Source organism: Antrostomus carolinensis, unplaced genomic scaffold, assembly GCF_000700745.2.
Source record: "Antrostomus carolinensis isolate BGI_N321 unplaced genomic scaffold, ASM70074v2 scaffold16423, whole genome shotgun sequence".
NCBI lineage: Eukaryota > Metazoa > Chordata > Aves > Caprimulgiformes > Caprimulgidae > Antrostomus > Antrostomus carolinensis.
In genome coordinates, this window is record NW_010305987.1 from 24,457 (window position 1) to 41,391 (window position 16,935).

At 42.3% G+C, this 16,935-nt stretch overlaps 1 protein-coding gene across 2 annotated transcripts in view; it reads left to right on the top strand.

Annotated features, from left to right (window-relative positions):
- Positions 1-12,634, top strand: part of AP1G1 (adaptor related protein complex 1 subunit gamma 1) — a 33,141-nt gene extending 20,507 nt beyond the window's left edge. For both annotated transcript variants that reach the window (XM_010164979.1, XM_010164980.1), the window contains 11 exons: positions 414-468; positions 2,085-2,207; positions 2,533-2,622; positions 3,129-3,256; positions 3,879-3,983; positions 6,119-6,260; positions 6,704-6,830; positions 7,271-7,366; positions 7,634-7,794; positions 8,964-9,062; positions 11,379-12,634. In XM_010164979.1, the coding sequence (XP_010163281.1) occupies positions 414-468; positions 2,085-2,207; positions 2,533-2,622; positions 3,129-3,256; positions 3,879-3,983; positions 6,119-6,260; positions 6,704-6,830; positions 7,271-7,366; positions 7,634-7,794; positions 8,964-9,062; positions 11,379-11,480 (1,228 nt within the window). In that variant the 3' untranslated portion in view covers positions 11,481-12,634. The remainder of the gene's footprint in view (positions 1-413; positions 469-2,084; positions 2,208-2,532; positions 2,623-3,128; positions 3,257-3,878; positions 3,984-6,118; positions 6,261-6,703; positions 6,831-7,270; positions 7,367-7,633; positions 7,795-8,963; positions 9,063-11,378) is intronic.
- Positions 12,635-16,935: the final 4,301 nt, after the last annotated feature.

Sequence of the window (16,935 nt, forward strand, 5' to 3'; positions counted from 1 at the left end):
TGCTACACTTTGGAACGGCTGTTGTGCTGACACCCAGGCCCTGTCTCCTCTCCACACAGAGATTCTCTCTGGTTAGTTGTACAAGTGAGATTATATCATTACTGTTGAGCCATTGTAATCAACAGCCTGACTTTGAAGTATTGTATATGCAAGGTATAGCTGTGCTGTATTATACAGACTCGTATATTCATTCAGCTTTCTGATGGTGGCATTAGTACAAAAAAGTCAAAGAATGTGAAGTGTGTGGTGTTTTATTTTGGTGGGGTTTTGGGTGTGTATTTTGTTAGTGTCCTCCCCTTAGGAAACAGCGGGCCAGGAGGTAACTGAATGAGGAGGTTCTGATGATGATGTGTTTCTTGCTGGTGTTGAAGACTAGCAGTTACTGCTCTAATTTGTTTTCTTAATTTTGTCAGATACGCTCCTTCCAAACGCTGGCACATAGACACAATTATGAGAGTCTTAACAACGGTAAGTGAGATTGCCTCTCTTATGTGTGGCTTGATAAATTTTTTTTAATTCTCTAGGAAGTTACTCATCATCAAGTTGGAGATGGCTATAAAGGCTGGCAGATAACAAATGCTACAATATACAGGGAGGTCTACTTACATGGTAGTGACCCGAGGCAGCCAGTCAGAAATAAATAAACTCAGTAAATGTGATTGAGTGGGGTTTTTTTAGAAGAAATGCATTATTTCAGAGACACGCAAGAATAACGTGTAGCAGTTTTTCTACTGCAGTAATCACATTAGCTTCTAAGTTTGGACAGCTCTTGTGCTGTCTGTTATTCCAATATACAGTGCTTTCAGGAGAGAGTGAACACAGCCTAAATGACTTGAAAAGAGAAAGGCAGTGAAACAATTTCTTGGAATTAAGTTGAGTATATCAAAGTGTATCAGCAGCTTCCTGATTCCTCTTCTTTGGGTTTAATTATTACTCTTTACCTACATTAATTTCTTTATAAATATCACAGCTTGAGGTGGAACTGGAGTAATGTTTTGGGAAACAAGAGGGAAGAGATCTTGATATAACTTGGGTAGGCAGTGTGTTCCCTGAGGCAAAGGAGTGGGAAGAGACTTATTTTGTGAGTATGAGTGTTCAAACTTGAGAAGTTCATCAAGAAGCGAGTCTGACTTGTGTGCTCTTTTGCCACCCTGAAAAAGAGAAAAGTAGATTCCTCTGAGCTGAGAACTGATTTCCATTAGAAGGCTGGCTGTGAGAATTGCTCTCAGATTACTTCCTTCAATAAAGTAACTTCCTAAAGTAACTTGGCTGCTAAAGAAACCATTTATAAAGCTGTATTCATGAGTCTACCTACTGCAGACTCTTACAGATAAACAGCCTTTTCAGTTTAGCAGACTTCTGAGAACTAACACAGAAAGATGGCGTCACTCGTCTTTGGCTAGATGGATTCTTGCTTAGTTGACCTAATTGGACTCACTCAATCTCCTTCTTTTTTCACACTCTGCTCTCAGTGCCAGAGGAGTGCCTAAACAGAACAGGTTTTGAACAGTATACATCTTCCCTTCAGTGCCAAAGCTGTGTGATTGTGTATTGTCCTACATACTTTCCTGGCCTTAAAGTGGGCTTTTCCCTCTGAGCTCCATGTTCCTATCCTCTTAACCAAAAAGTGATACGCCGGCAAGTTCTTGGGTCCTGTACTTATTTGGCATAGAGCCTGGCTTTGAACAAGCAATTAAATAAGCCGTCTTCTGCCCCTAGAGTGTCTTTGGCTTAAAGCCTTCCATTTAACGGAGCAGTTTTCTGGGTTGCTTTTTATTCCTTCTGTAGCACAATCTTCTTACGTCCATACTGTATCCTCTTGACAGTTTGAGGATATCTATACTATGGATTTCTCTGGGAATAGTTGAGTTCATTGGGAAAACGTACTGTCCTGTACTTGTACCCCTCTGAATCTGCTCAAAATCAACCGTAAAGTGCCTGGGGCTGGGGAGGTTGATTTTTATTTCCATGCACATCAGGTGGCTTTATGAAGGATATCAGCAGATGCTGGGTGTTACCATGAAGTCAGATAGTGAAACCGAACGACTTTTATTTGTCTCTTGTATACGCAATTGTTCTTGCAGGCAGGAAGTTATGTTCGTGATGATGCTGTTCCCAATCTGATTCAGCTAATAACTAATAGTGTGGAGATGCATGCCTACACTGTGCAGAGACTCTACAAAGCCATCCTCGGTGATTACTCCCAGGTAATACCAAACATAGCCAGCTTCAGTTTCCTTGTTGTATTGCAATAACATGTTTACTAAGCATCTCAGGGTAAGTCAACATCACACTGTCTAGCTCCAACAGACAGATTGCAGAGGAGGCATGTCTCCTATAAGTTCATGTTCTTTTTATTTTCTTTAATTCTCTTAAGGAATTCTTTATTGAATCAAATATTGCTGTTTCTTCTGCTGTGGAGAATTTCCTTGGCTGGAAGGAGAGCTAAACTTGCTCTGGGAAATGGTGATGGCTTGACTTGTCATACAGGAATCCACTTATCTCTGAGGCATCTGATTTTTCTTCTAACAGCAGCCCCTGGTGCAAGTGGCCTCTTGGTGCATAGGAGAGTATGGAGATCTTCTGGTGTCTGGTCAGTGTGAAGAGGAGGAACCAATACAGGTATAGCTTGGGAAAGCCCAACAGCTGTGTACCAGGCTGAGGCTGAAAGCTGCTTGATGCTGGCTGGATGAAGGGAATGCTTGCAACAGTTACTTAGCACTGGTGTCTATGACGGTGACAGACCCTGGACAGGAATCTTCTACCCGTGCTACAGGCATGAGCTGCATAAACATTCACTGTGAATAGTGCAGCTACAGTTGGCAGAGTGGTGTGGTTTCAGCGCTAACCTAGCTTGCAGGGTGTCTGCTAGGGTCTTAGCTGTGTATTTTGGTGATAAACCTGCTCTTCAATGTGTTGAACAGGAACTGTATCGTAAAATTAGTATCATAAGATCTCCACTTAGATGCATCGGCCTCATAGATGCTGACCATGTGCCATAGGGTGACAGAGTTGCAGGGGAGGTATGATATGGCCATTGAGCAAGAGGTGGGTTTTTACAGTGTGCCCTGGAAGGCTTGCTGCAGTGTTTCTCTCTGTCTTGGCCTAACCTTTCTGTACATTTTCAGGTAACAGAGGATGAAGTTCTTGATATTTTAGAAAGCGTCTTGATATCTAATATGTCTGCATCTGTTACACGAGGCTACGCTCTCACTGCCATCATGAAGCTTTCCACAAGGTTCACCTGCACTGTCAAGTGAGTTCTCATTGATGTTTTGCTGCACAGGGCTTTGTTGCAAATATATTGGCATCAGTTGTCTTCAGTAGAAGTATTCCTTGGACATGTTCTGCTTCCATGGTTTACAAGAGTCATGTTGTTATTTGTTGGCCTTTACAGTCTTCCTTTGCTTGCAGGGTGGAAGACTTCCACTGATTTGTAGTGTTTTATTTGTGGATGTCCTCTACTGTGTAGGGACTTAATACGTGGTGATGTTGCTCAAAAAGTCTTTTATGGGGAAGATAAGTCCTTACTTTCAGTGGACTTTTCTTTCCAGTTCCTTTTTCAGATGGTGGCAAGAAAAATAGCCTTGTTTCTGACTGACGACTTCTTGATGTGGGTAGCTGAGCTTTCTGATGATATATCTTGTGTGGTATATTAATTACCTGTTGATGCTGTTGTGAAGGGACAGTTCAAAAATGGATGTTGCGTAGATACTGCAGGAAAACAGCAGTGACTACCGTTTTTAAAAAGTTACACAGATCACTTGTTGAGCAGAGGCCAGGTAGTAGTGTCTTCTGGATGACACATGCTAATCCCTTATTTATTGCTGCTCATTACAAGGTGTGGTTTTTTTTGTTTCTCCCTTGCCCCCACACAGTCGCATTAAGAAGGTAGTTTCCATTTATGGCAGCAGCATTGATGTGGAGCTACAGCAGAGGGCAGTGGAATATAATGCACTTTTCAAGAAATATGATCACATGAGGTAAGTGCTGATGAGTTTTGGTGTTTGAAGAGAATTGTTATGATGATCTGTTCTCTGATCTCCTGTGTACTTTGTGCTTTGAGAGCTTTGTCTGGTGATTTTGGTAGGATTGCAGAGGAACTAGAGTCCCTCCCTCATCTGTAGGGTTAGTGAGTGTTTTAAGAACCTCACATATCCTGTGAGATTGTTCTGTGATCAGAGAATTTCTCTGCCAAAACATTTGCACTGCTTTGAGCTTGAGCTTGGCTAATTTTTACTTGTAGGTGTTGAATCTTAAATTTGCTGAGTAAGTGTCTGTAGGTAGCTTTTACCATGCTGGTATTACCACAGTCATTAGGTTCGAACTAATTTTAAAATGTCTTTGGAATAAATGTGCAGAGACCTGTGCTCTGAACTTGAGGTAATTCTTCCAGCTGTTAATACTTTTCAGTTTTTCAGAGCATCTTTTTAATTTACTGTATCTTCTTGTAGAATCAATTTAAAATCTCCAATTCTGCATGCAAAGGCGTGCTATTTCACTGCACCACTCAGCATCCCTGTTTTACAACTCATGAGCACGTTAACTTCCTTACATCTTATCATTGAAAGATCCCCCTTCATCATTACTTTGCTCAAGTGACTGTTTCTTTATGAGAAAGTTAAAACCCTGCTTTGTTGCAATAACTAAAGCTGTAATTCTTTGCAGAATAGTTTATCTGCTATGTGCAAAAGTTAATTGTTGATACATAGGAGCACTGCAGATTCTCTTCAATGAGGATCATAAAACTGGAGGAGATCGTCTGGGGGTTAATTTCATCCAACCTTGAAAACTTTATACAAGATTCCATTGGATGGAGGAGCATCTATTTTAGAGTCTAGATGAGAGGACAGAGAGAAAATGGGTGCCACCGGACTAAATATTGCCTTTGTTTGTAGGGGTCTCCAAACCTTATTTCAAAGGCTCTTTGTAATCGCTTTTTTCCTATTCATTCTGTGTAAGACTCATCCTTGTGATTTCTTCTTTTCTCTCCTCCTGTGGGATCCATGTAGCAGCTCAGATTTTTCTTGGAAAAGTAATGTTAATGAGTTGAAGCATGTGAGGTGCCTAGGGGCTTCACACGAAGCCTTATGAATGAGTTGAGAAAAATCTGTCATACGAGGCTTTTGATCCGAGTTGACCATTGCAGACAACAGTGTCTGACGATCAGCTGGCTTTTGACCAGATGGCAGTGTATGCTATTCATAGTTTTGAGAAGTGTTGCACTTCAGAAAAACATATGTGAACTTCATTCAGTTATACAAGAGAGCATCTGTATTTTTTTTCCTCCAGTATATTCGGGTGTTCATTACAGTGCAAAGGTCAATGTTTAATAGTTTCTGTTCATTAAGACTTTGTTCATGGTCAAAAATGTGGCCTATTGTTGAATTTGTTGTCACAAACACATTTTTCAGCCCAAGAGATGTGTAAACAGTGTGACTTACCCCTATTACATGCAGTGCTTTATGCCTTGATCTGTAGGGGCAGTGGGCTTTCTTGTATTGCAGACTAGTTCTCGCTATACAGGTTTTCCTAGTTTTTTGTTTTGATGTCAAGATTCCAGGTCCTGTGCCTTTTCTTCAGTCTCTGTATCATTTCAGGAGGGTACTCTCAAGGACTGAACTTAATCTCTTTGGAAACATAATTTGGCTAGATGAAAGCATGGTGATTTGCTTTTCCAACTTTGTCACATGTTCTAAGTTGTTAACTGTTCTGCTAAGAGAAGTCAAATGAGCTGAATCTCTGACTCAACTGCATATGGAACAGAACAGTCAAGTGTCCCATGTCTGCAGTTAATCCACCGTTGCTCAGTTATTTAACCTTTGTCTTGGGTTTGTTATCCTAGCCCCACAGTGGAAACTGTGTCAAGTACTAGGGGAAAACAGGAGGCAGGAGGGCTTGTTTGGCTTTCAGCTGTCAATTAATGTATCTATATTGGCACAGCATGCCAGGGATTGCTTCTGACCACCTCAAGCTGTCACGTAATCTTACAGTTCCTCTGCATTGGAGCTAAAAGGAAAAGGCAGATTGCCCGGTGTATATAATCTCCTGAATGTCTTGAGTGTTTGGATTGGGATCCAGGAAGATGGCACAGTGTAACTATGTCAGCTTCTTTCAGGCCAGCCCTGCTTGAGAGAATGCCAGTCATGGAGAAAATCATCACAAATGGCCCTACTGAGATTGTACAGACCAATGGAGAGACAGAGCCAGCGGTACTGGAAACCAAACCTCCACCCTCTGGATTGCAGCCTGCTAGCCAGGTAATAGAAACTGATCTAGGATAAGTTTCCACTGCCTGTCAGAGCACGCTTCTAGCCACTGTCAACAGTAAGCTGAGACCATCTCCCTCCCCCTCTGTGCCTCTTTGCTAGTTCTGGCCTGGTAATGATTGCATCATCTCTGAGCTCTGATGGGTCTAGTGTCAAGAACAGTGGAAGAGGTCATTGTGGGGAAGTGCAAGAGCAGGGTGAGGGTAAAGCTATCTATTCCCCCAACCTGTCTCAGTGTGCATGAACTCCACCCTTCTCTATCTATGTGGACCCAAGTGTGTGGAAACTGAGCATGGGACCATAGCCAAACCAAGAACCTCTGAGGCTAGCCAGCAGATCTTTTGGTCTTCAATCTGAGAGCAAGTAGAATCCATTACATCTGCAAGGGAAAGTAGCAGGATTTTGAATATGTATTAAGTTTGCTCTCTCATTAGGCAAATGATTTGTTGGACTTGTTGGGGGGAAGTGATATAACACCTGTAATCCCCACTGCACCTACAAGCAAGCCAGCCTCTGCTGGTGGGGAGCTCCTTGACCTCCTGGGAGACCTCAACCTAACAGGTGAGCAGGCTGTATCTCTTAAAAGTTTACATTCTCAGTCTTGGGGTGGGATGAGGGCTGGCTAGTTCTTCACTTTTTTCACACTTATTCTTACCAAGATCAATATTATCATACAGGTGGGAGTCAGGGAATGAAGTTACAGGTTGACTCTACATGATTAGCTGGTGAGACTTGAGCATTTTCATACTCCAGCCTGGGAATGCTGTGAGCCCTTCCAGAGAGGATTGGGAGATGTGAGGAATTCATTCCATTTGAATGCCTCCTAGCCCAGGAGGAGCCAGTCCTTGCTAGTGAAAGCAGAGAAGGGGAGGATGACAACACAGATGACTTGTAGTGCTTCATGTAAAGAAATATGATATGCAGCAGTTAATCTTTGGAGAAGGAGTAATTACTCTTCAGTTCATGACAGCTAAGTGATAATCCTTTAACGTTTCTTGTAGGTTCTCCAGTATCTGCCCCTGCGTCCCAGATAGCACAGTCTCCGTTCCTGCTTGATGGACTTTCATCACAGCCTCTCTTCAATGATATTGCTGCAGGTTAGGGACATGTATATCCTTAGCCTCAGGTGCCACAAACACCCAACTAGAAGAGGAAACGAGGGGTAGTAAAAAAAAAAAAAAAGGGGGGGGGATTTGGGGGGGAAGTGGGATTTGGGAGTGAAGTGTGGCACAGACACTGGAGCAGGAGGAGGGGGTGTGTTTAATCTTCAGAAGAGTTAATGTCTGGGGTAAAGTAAATGTGTTCTGTGGTGCTGAGAATCATCTCCAGATTGTGTAGGTCTGCTGCTTTTTTGTTTTCTGCAGGAATCCCTTCAATTACTGCATACAACAAGAATGGGCTGAAGATTGACTTCACCTTTGAGAGGTCAAACACCAATCCTAGCATCACTGTAATCACGATACAGGCCTCCAACAGCACAGAGCTGGATATGACAGATTTTGTTTTCCAAGCTGCAGTACCAAAGGTAGAGCCACTTAGTGCAACAACAGTGATAGGTTGAGGGCCAGCTGCAAATGCTTCCTCATCAGTGCTTTCATGTAGACAGAAACTTGCAGCATAGTAAACAAGGCTAAGAGCTGTTTCTCTGAACCATGTCCCTAGGCACCACATCTGCATGTCTTTTAAATACCTCCAGGGATGGGGACTCCACCACTTCCCTGGGCAGCCTGTTCCAATGCTTAACAATGATTTTTGGTGAAGAAATTTTTTTCCTAATATGCAATCTAAACCTCCCCTGGAGCAACTTGAGGCTGTTTCCTCTTTTCCTGTGGCCTGTTACTTGGGAGAAGAGACAGCCCCCCCCCACCATGCTACACCTTCCTTTTAGGTAGTTGTAGAGAGTGAATAAGGTCTCCCCTCAGCCTCCTTTTCTCCAAACTAAACAATCCCGGTTTCCTCAGCCACTCCTCATAAGATTTGCGCTCTGGACCCTTCAGCAGCTTTGTTGCCTTTTTCAGATGCTTATGAATACTTGAAAAAATATTTTGAAGTTATTAGTTGCTTATAAGTGTTTAAATGAGTCCCCAGATGGTGATTAGTGACACTCCTCTAAGCAGTGAATTGTATCTCCTTGCACTTAGCTGCAGCACAAAATATGGGAGACAGATGTTGCCTAGTTTATAGCAAAGCAGACCGTTTAAGCAGAGGGTGATTGGAATATTCTTCAAGTTTGGAAAAATACATTCACTTCTGGGAGTTCACTTTTGTGAATTGGTAATGCTCTAACTTTAACTTGGATAGATTTTATACCCCCTGTAGGGAGGAATTAGGGGAAGAATGGGCTTCCTGAAATTAGAGGTGTGTTGAGCGGTTTTGACTGTTCCTCTGCATGTAACACTTGAAACAAAGCATCACTGCTGTTCTTGATACGCTACCGTAAGCCTTCACCCCCTAATATTTATGCTACCTGGATCCTACTTGTATAGAAAGCAGGTGGGCCAGTGAATGTTTTGTTCTTTACAGATAGAAAATTGAAGAAATTATTATTTTACTTTATTGTGGCTGTACATATACTGTCAGGGCCAGGAAGTGAACTTGTTCTGAATTTTCCTTGTTTTTTCTCAGTGCAAACAAATCACTTTATGTTCTTACTTGATTAGGCATCAAATTGTTTTCTCTTTGCCCTTTCTTCAGACATTCCAGCTGCAGCTCCTGTCTCCTAGCAGCAGTGTCATCCCTGCATTTAACTCGGGGACCATCACACAGGTCATTAAAGTCCTGAATCCACAAAAGGTGAGTGACTCCGAGAACAGTTATTAAAGATCTTGTGTTGGAATCATGCATTTAGTGGCAGTCGGTTAGGGATGCATCTCTGATGGGAGACAGGGAGTGATTGTGGTGAATAATGTATTTTTAATGACAGTCATTTTGGTTAGGGTTAGGAAAAAGTTATGAAAAAAGCAGGAAGTTCTGGGTGCAGGTTTGGCCTTCTATTTGGTTATACTGCTAAAACAAATTCACAGCTTTGCTATCTTCTTGAATTCATTAATGCCTTTTGCATCAGAATGGTTGTTAAACAAGTTTTTAGTGGCCTTTCTAGAGCAGCTCCAGCTGGTGTTTGTATGAGTTGTAAAAGTGATGTCTGAAAGGCAAGCATCTTGCCATATAACTATATTTAACATTTTTTTTCTTGCTGTCTGCAGCAGCATTACTTGAAATGTTTGTTACACAAAAAAATAGCTTGATCCCTAATCTTAACAAAATTGTCTGTTTTCTTAAGTAGTGTCAGTTGTTTTTAATGTGATGAGCATAGTTTTAAACAGTTGATGGAAAGAATCTTTCAATGTGATTTAATGATAATTCTGTTTATTTTATAGCCTTCAGAGACAGGCTTCAAGGCTGGGATACAACAGACTTGGAGGGAGGGAGGGATGTGGCCCCCATGTCCTCCTTAAGAGGCTTTGCAAGTATACAGAAAAATAAAATGGAGTTCACTTATTTCTTCCTTTGTGGGACACCCGTGAGATCTTAAACATCTTCAAGAACTTAAAATGTCTTAACTTTTTCATAGATAAGCACTTATATGCTGCTCTAGATGTTAAATGTTGCAGCTAGACTGATATGCAAATTAGAAAAATTCTCAAATCTCACCCCAAGATTTCACTGAAATGGCTGTCTTCAGTGCGTACTTGTTGTGGTACACTTCATGTAGTGTGCTCCTCTCTGCCTATATTAAGGCAGAGAACTAATTATTGTGTGTCTTGTATACATCTGATATGAATTCTCTGTGGTGCTGTAGAGAGCACCTTTCAAAGATCACCTTGAAAGTTGTTTTTTGAACTTGAGAGGGTTTAGGAGTTTTCCTGTAAGGTACCAGAAGTCAAAATATATCTACCTCAGATGGTGGGATGCTTTCTTGTTGGAACACCAGAACTCCTATGAACACTTTAGAATACAGAGGTGCAAAATAGTATTTTACTACCCTCTTTTGCCCACTGTTTTCCAAGTCTTCCACCTCAGGTATTTTTTTGTCTCTTACTGTCCTTTAGATTGCTACTGCCTGAAAGTATAGCTTTTTCTGGAATAGTCTGAGAGAGGCAACCTTGGAACAGCCTTGCTATTTAGGAGATAGCTGTTTGTCTTGTCAGTGTTGTAAAAAAAAAAAAAAAAAAAAAAAAAAGTCTGTTCACCTGGACGTGGACTGTCATTATACTGAATTGAAACTGATGGCCAATTTCACAAAACAACACCAAATGTAACAAAAACTGACACTGATTATATTGATCCATTAGTGGTAAAGCATAGCTTCTTTATCCTGAGGCTGGCTGGAGCAGCTGTCTTCCTTTCCTCCCTCTGCTATTCCTTATGCATATTTTTCTGTAGGTTTGGGCAAAAGAGACAGAAATAGCCAACTTTTTGCTTCTCCTTTTAGGGTTTTTGTGAAACAAGTTTTTTTGAGAGTGAGGAGAATAGCATACTGTGCTCTAGCCATTATTAAGTGCCGCCCAGTATCTGGATGACAGCAAAATGACAGAGTGTAAAACAACTTCTGAGCTATTTCATCATTTACTCACAGCAGGAGGAAATGTTCTTGGAGACTCTATTTCCAGTCTTTCTTAGGCTATTTCCTTCTTAGTGCTACTGAGCTATGCAATATGTAAAGTTTCCAGACCTCTACTTTGAGTGAACAGCTAGTACAGGAAATGACACCTCTCCCTGTGAGACAAAGTACAGAGCAGCAGAGTCCAGATCTGCCTCCTGCTTTCTTCTAGTGTTAACTGGGATTTTAAGGCAGTTAGTTTCTTATTTAAGGACTGCAGAGCTTGTGAGAGCAGGGCCAGTGCAGAGGGAGATGTGGGTAGAAGCTGTGCTATAGCTTTTCTGAGAACTACAGTGACTAATTAATGTCCTACCAGATTAAGCATTTATTTGCAGTGTCATGGCTATCATTGCACATCCTTCCAGCAAGCTCTTGTGGTGAGGGAAGGTCCATGTTTTGTATTCATGGGGTAAGGGAGGAGAGCTGGATGTGGGGGGATTTGCTGACCTTTAATGAAGACCTAAATTTGTTTTGTGTGTGTTTGGTTTTTTTTCCCTTTTCTCTTGTAGCAACAACTACGTATGCGGATCAAGCTGACGTATAATCACAAGGGCTCAGCAATGCAGGATCTAGCAGAAGTCAACAACTTCCCTGCTCAGTCTTGGCAGTGAGGCTCTGGCACCATTCTTACTTCTCACCCTACCCAATCAAAAGAACTCTGGGAAGAAGGTTGTGATCCTTGGCAATCCCCCAAACTGCACCATGGGCATGGGGAACAGATGAGACCTGCTGATGAGGAGGAATTTTCCTGAATTGATTGCTGACTTTGAAGCATATCTGTTAAGACTAATCTCCTCTCCTCTGCTGATGAGGCTGGCGGCTTGTGGAGGCTTCTGTGCACTCCCTCACACATGCATTCACAGCCAGAAGCAACATTCCCTTCTCTGCTCCCCTTCTCCCTCTCTGTCCCCCTGGAAAGAAACAGCCTGGTTGGAAGAGAAGTCTGGAATTTCTAGCAGGGAAATTTTCTTCTCTCTGCAGCAAATGAACAGCTACCCTTTCTTTCTGCTGTCTTTTTTTCCCCTGGGGTGGGCAAGGCATGTTGTCATTCATTACTAGCTGGATTCCTTCAGGCACTTTCATCTGGGGCTCAGACTGGGGACTTGCGGAATGTCAGGCTGCTCTGCCTCTTTCTTCTTTTGTCCCCTATATCTGAAGGGGCTGGAGGCTTCTTATGGCCTATTCAGTGCATTATTGTATCCACCCACCTCTTAGTTATGTGATACATACTAAGAGCAAGTTAGGCCTCGGGAGTTCATCTGCAAACATGGGGCAGTGCAGGAAAAGAGGTGCTGGTGCGAGTTGATAAAATTGCTTTGGTGCTGTACTTGGAAATGAAGACCTTACACTTGAATTTTCTTTCTTTCCATCAATAGCTACAGGCATGCAGATTCACAGACAGTTTTCTGTAGCTTCCCCAGAAAATGTGGTGATGTATGAGAGATGTAGAGTTCCAAGGAGCAGCTGGTTTTCTACCACAGACGGTTTCAAAGCCTTTTAACCCATTAGTTGAGGTTTATGGGTAGAAAAGACATATTCAATTTTGTAGATCAGTCTTTTAGCAAGGGCTCTGTTCCTGTTGGGAGACTCATCAGAGACTATGCTGCAAAGTTGCTCTTCCCAGTTATTCCAGACCTTCTCCTCAATTTAATTTCCAGAGCCTGTTTTAGACCCCCTGGCTTCCATTTGAGTTACTTCTGACTGGGATATTTGTGTTGTATCTGTAATATTGGCACTGAAATAAAGACCATGCGGTTTAAAGAGACCTTTTCCCATTTTGTTACTTAATTGATCCTTGTAGTTTGCTCCCTGCTCCCCTTTCAAGAGATACATGCTAGTTCAGGTTCAGACTGAAAGTAACTAAATAGTTTTTTGAATGGAAGCTAGTCATTTGAGTATTTGGATCTGAAGATGTGAGGTCCAGTACTCTTCTAAGCTTACAGAAAGCTGTGTTGAGTTATGCTTCCTAGTGTGAACTGTTGTTGAGGTGGTACAGTTCCATGGATTCTCATGGAGGCTATGCACAGGACAAAGTACAGTGTGACAAAACTATTCAGATGTTCAGCACTCTTCAGGGAGAAAGAAGGGAGGATGTATCTTAGATCTTCATCCATGAATGTGCTGGTAAGCTGAGGGAAATCAGCTTCCAACCCAGTGCTTTCTCAAAAGAAATGGATGGCACATCTGCTTTATTTCTGTTACAGGGCTTCCCAGATAGCGATCATTCAGTACTCTGACAGCAAGCTTAGACACAGCTTTTTGCATCTGCAAAAGTGCTAACACTAGGCTCCAGTCCTTGCCAAAAACATCGCAAGAGTAGCGCACAGTGTACTTAGGGAAAATTGAAGCCCTATTTTGCCCTTGAGTCGGGAGCAGGAGGCCACTGAAGGTTGTTCAGTCTGCTTTGGTTTTAACTGCATTAAGTGATATAATGTAGGACTCACTGTCACTGACATAGATGCTGGTCTGTGTAGTGGAATAAGATTGATTATCTTTTCTTGGAGGGCACTTTTGCTGCCTTATTGATTAAACAGGTTTGGGCCTTTGGATTAGCTAAGAGCTTTATTATTCTACTGGAACTGGCATCAGCATGGGGTTATAAAATCTCGAAGAACGATGTATGATTTCCTTAAAAGTAATTCTGGGTTCTGGTAGGTTTATGCCTTGGCTATCAGTGGTGAGACAGATACTGTGCTTCAGCTAGAAGCATCATGAAGCAGTCTTGCAGAAAATGGCTGAATCAAAGTCCATTTGTAGGTGCTGAGCTTTTACCTTTGTTGCTTTCACTGCAGTTGTGACTACTCACCACCCTACTAGCTCAAACTCCTCAGTGTTGAAGGCTGAGCATGTTAAATCTGGACTCCAGTGAGCTCTGAGGGTGTCCCAGATAGAAAGCTAGTGGAAAGTCTTTGTCTTAGTTCTTGAGTGCCCCATGAGCTCTCCCATTCTCCTGACAGAACTGCGCATGGTCGCTTGTACTGAAAGCTGGCATACCTCAATTTCCATTTGTTTTTGCTGAGAAAGAGTACTGGTGCAGGAAGTTATATGGATGGGGAGAAAGTAGTAAATGATCTCTCACCTGGCCAGTTTGCGGCAGCATAGTTGGGAACAGCTTATATTGTCCCTCTTGCTGCACTTTTCTGTCCTCTAGAGCAGCTGGGTTTTGTTGTTACTCTCTGTCTGGTAAGCTTGTAGGGTAAATTCCTACTATATTCTTGGCTCCCTCAGCCACCCTTGCACAGAGTGTTTGTGTTTTGTGAGGTAGGTGCGTTGTCGTATTTCTGAGTGAAGCTGAAGGAGGTGGTGCACATATCTGAAACGCATTTTGCTTGAAGCCATCCCTTGGCTATGAAGTACTCCTTGGTAGCAGCTGAACGTTCCTGTTGTCCTTTGAGCTCTATTCCCCTTGCTAAGGGATGGGGTACTAACATGATGCCAGAAGGGCCAGGTTTCACACGTTCCCATATCTGCAATTCTAGATACCGTTGCTTGCTTCTTGACCCCCAAGTGCATCTCTTAAGCTCTGTGCTGCTGCTTTGTTTTCTCACTGGAGAGTACTCACATGCTCACATCTGAGGCACTCTGAGGATAGGGTGAGTCTTTTTTCCACCAGTTAAATGCAACAATTCTTACAAGTCTGGTCAACATTTTCCTTGCTTTAGTGTAAGGGGAATATAAAAGGAACAATATACAGACTTCATGGCTAATCTTACTATCTGCATTGGAGACTTTGGAGCTGGGAGAGGTTGAATGTCTCTTTTTTCAAGTGAATGTATTTTGAGTCAAAAAATGGCAAAGAATAGTGGCCATAATGGGCCTGAAGGGGGTGAAGACATGGGAAGGTCCTAAGATTTGACTTTGTCCAGGTTTTGATGGGACAAAATATGGCCTTGAACAACCTTTTGAAGCAATAGCAGTGAGGGGACTGCCACCTATACCATACCTTGGATATATAACTCGGAAGATGCTGAAACAGCCAGGAAAGGTAACTTAGTGCCTTCCTCAAGGCTGGTACTAGCTGCAAGATGGAGCAGCAAAGATGGCTTCTTTTTTCTTTTTTTCTTTTTTAAGATCTGCTTGTTTGCTTTCTATGTGTTCATTTTCTACTTGGGGGCTGTGAGGGAAAGGGCTACTGGACTGCCTCCCTCTGAACTTTCAGTCTATTCCTGTATATTCCTTTTTCTTTCTTGATGTTGTAATTTACATTTTACATAGAGCCCCATTGCACCCCTTTGACACTATAGTTTAAAAAAAAAAAACAAACCCACCACAAATGGAAAAATCTACAAAAAATCCCCTACCAAAAAAAAAAACCCACCTCAAAACAAAACCCCAACAAACCTAGCTAAATTTAAGGTTAAAACATGCTATTTGAGCAGAGAGCCTGGTGGTATTCAAACTTCTGCAGACCTATTTTTGAGACGTGAAAAATTTAAATGCTAAGTCTTAGGTGAGTGAGGAGCATAACAGATGTAAACATTTACATGGGATGCATTAGACTTCTGCTGTGTGTATTGTCTTTTGGTTGAAACAAATTATGAAGTGACTAATAAAATGAGTCAATATTCAATGATTTAAAACTTTGCCTTGTTGCTTTTTGCAAGTACTGTGGGCTAGGATTTACTGATTCTTAATGTTTGGCCATGACAAGGGCAGAATTTGAAAAACTTTCCAGGGAATTTTGGAGAGCAAAATGAATAGACAATTACGAAATGCTTAACCATTTCATGTGAAATATCACCCTGAAAGAGAGCTTGTCAGTTACTAACACCAGTACTTGTCCAGGAGCTAGAAAGGTGTGCTGAGATCTGAACACAAGGAATTTTTTTTCCCTGGTGTTTGCAGCCTGCCCTTGGAGTTGGTTATGATTGCCTTGCTGATTAAAAAGTCCCCTTTCATACTCCATGTGCCTCTGGGATAAGAATTGTTTTGATTTCATTGTCCATTAAAGCAATACACATGCCTGCTGTAAGGTTCTTCCTCGCATTTTCTAGTCGTAGTAAGATTTTATTAGATAACTTCTCATGTGATTTCTAACACATAATTGCACTTTTCTCTGCAAAGTACAGTCTCCTCTGTATTGCCGTGTGTCCTTCCTTTATGGAAATTCTCTTGGGGCAAAGTAATTACAGAACTACAAAGCTTTGGCTGGAAATGCATTGTAATCATGCCTTTCTGTAGAGAAAACCCAGTGAAAAATTGATTTATTTTTAAAGTCTTCTCAGCTTGAGTGTATAGTCTGGAAGTGTTAAGAAGTAGGTGGTCTTTCCTGTGACTGCCTTTGTTTAATGACATGAATTAATACAAAGTGCTGGGGAGCACTTTTAACCTGGCTGATGGGTTGTCTGTCAGTACCTTATTTTTTAAATAGGAGAGTCCTCCAGATAGTGGAGAATGAAGAAATGTCATCAGAAAGTGCCTCTCTGTGTGGCAGTGAAGGGTCAGTCAGCGTAGGCCCTGGTTCTGGAGCAGGCCAGACCCTTGGGAAGCTGTTCCTTGGAGTTCCTCTGGTGCATGAGGCATGAGCAGTGTGTGGGCAGCGCTGCCCACAGCGTGTGCCCAGGAGCAGAGCTGCAGCGCTGTGCTCCATACCGACCTGCACAGACAGAGCAGGAAGAGGGCAGGAAGCGTTTAAAGGAAAGATGTAATAGAACCGAAACTGTTCGGTGCAGCAGTAATACCAACACTGAGAATCAGGAAAGCGCGTCTGGACGTAACTGAAGTAACACCAGGAATTAGCGTAGCAAGAAAGAAATGTGATAATGACAGGCGCAAGTGTATTAAAGTTTGGAACCATTGGGGATGGTGGGAGGCTGTTGTTTTGTTTTTAATGCGCTTGAACCGCAGCTGTCTTAATCAAATTCTGGTAAACTGCATGGTGATGATGATAATTACCAGCAGACAGGAGTTAAGACTGCCTGAGCTAACGTGATGGGGCGGCACAGCACTGAGAGGAGGATGATGTTCAGCTCCTCTGCCCCGGGTAACAGTCGGAACAGTCGTTCGGACCTCGCCCTTGTTGAGAAGCAGCGGCCTGACGCGCACTCGGGAAGGCCCTTAAAGGTG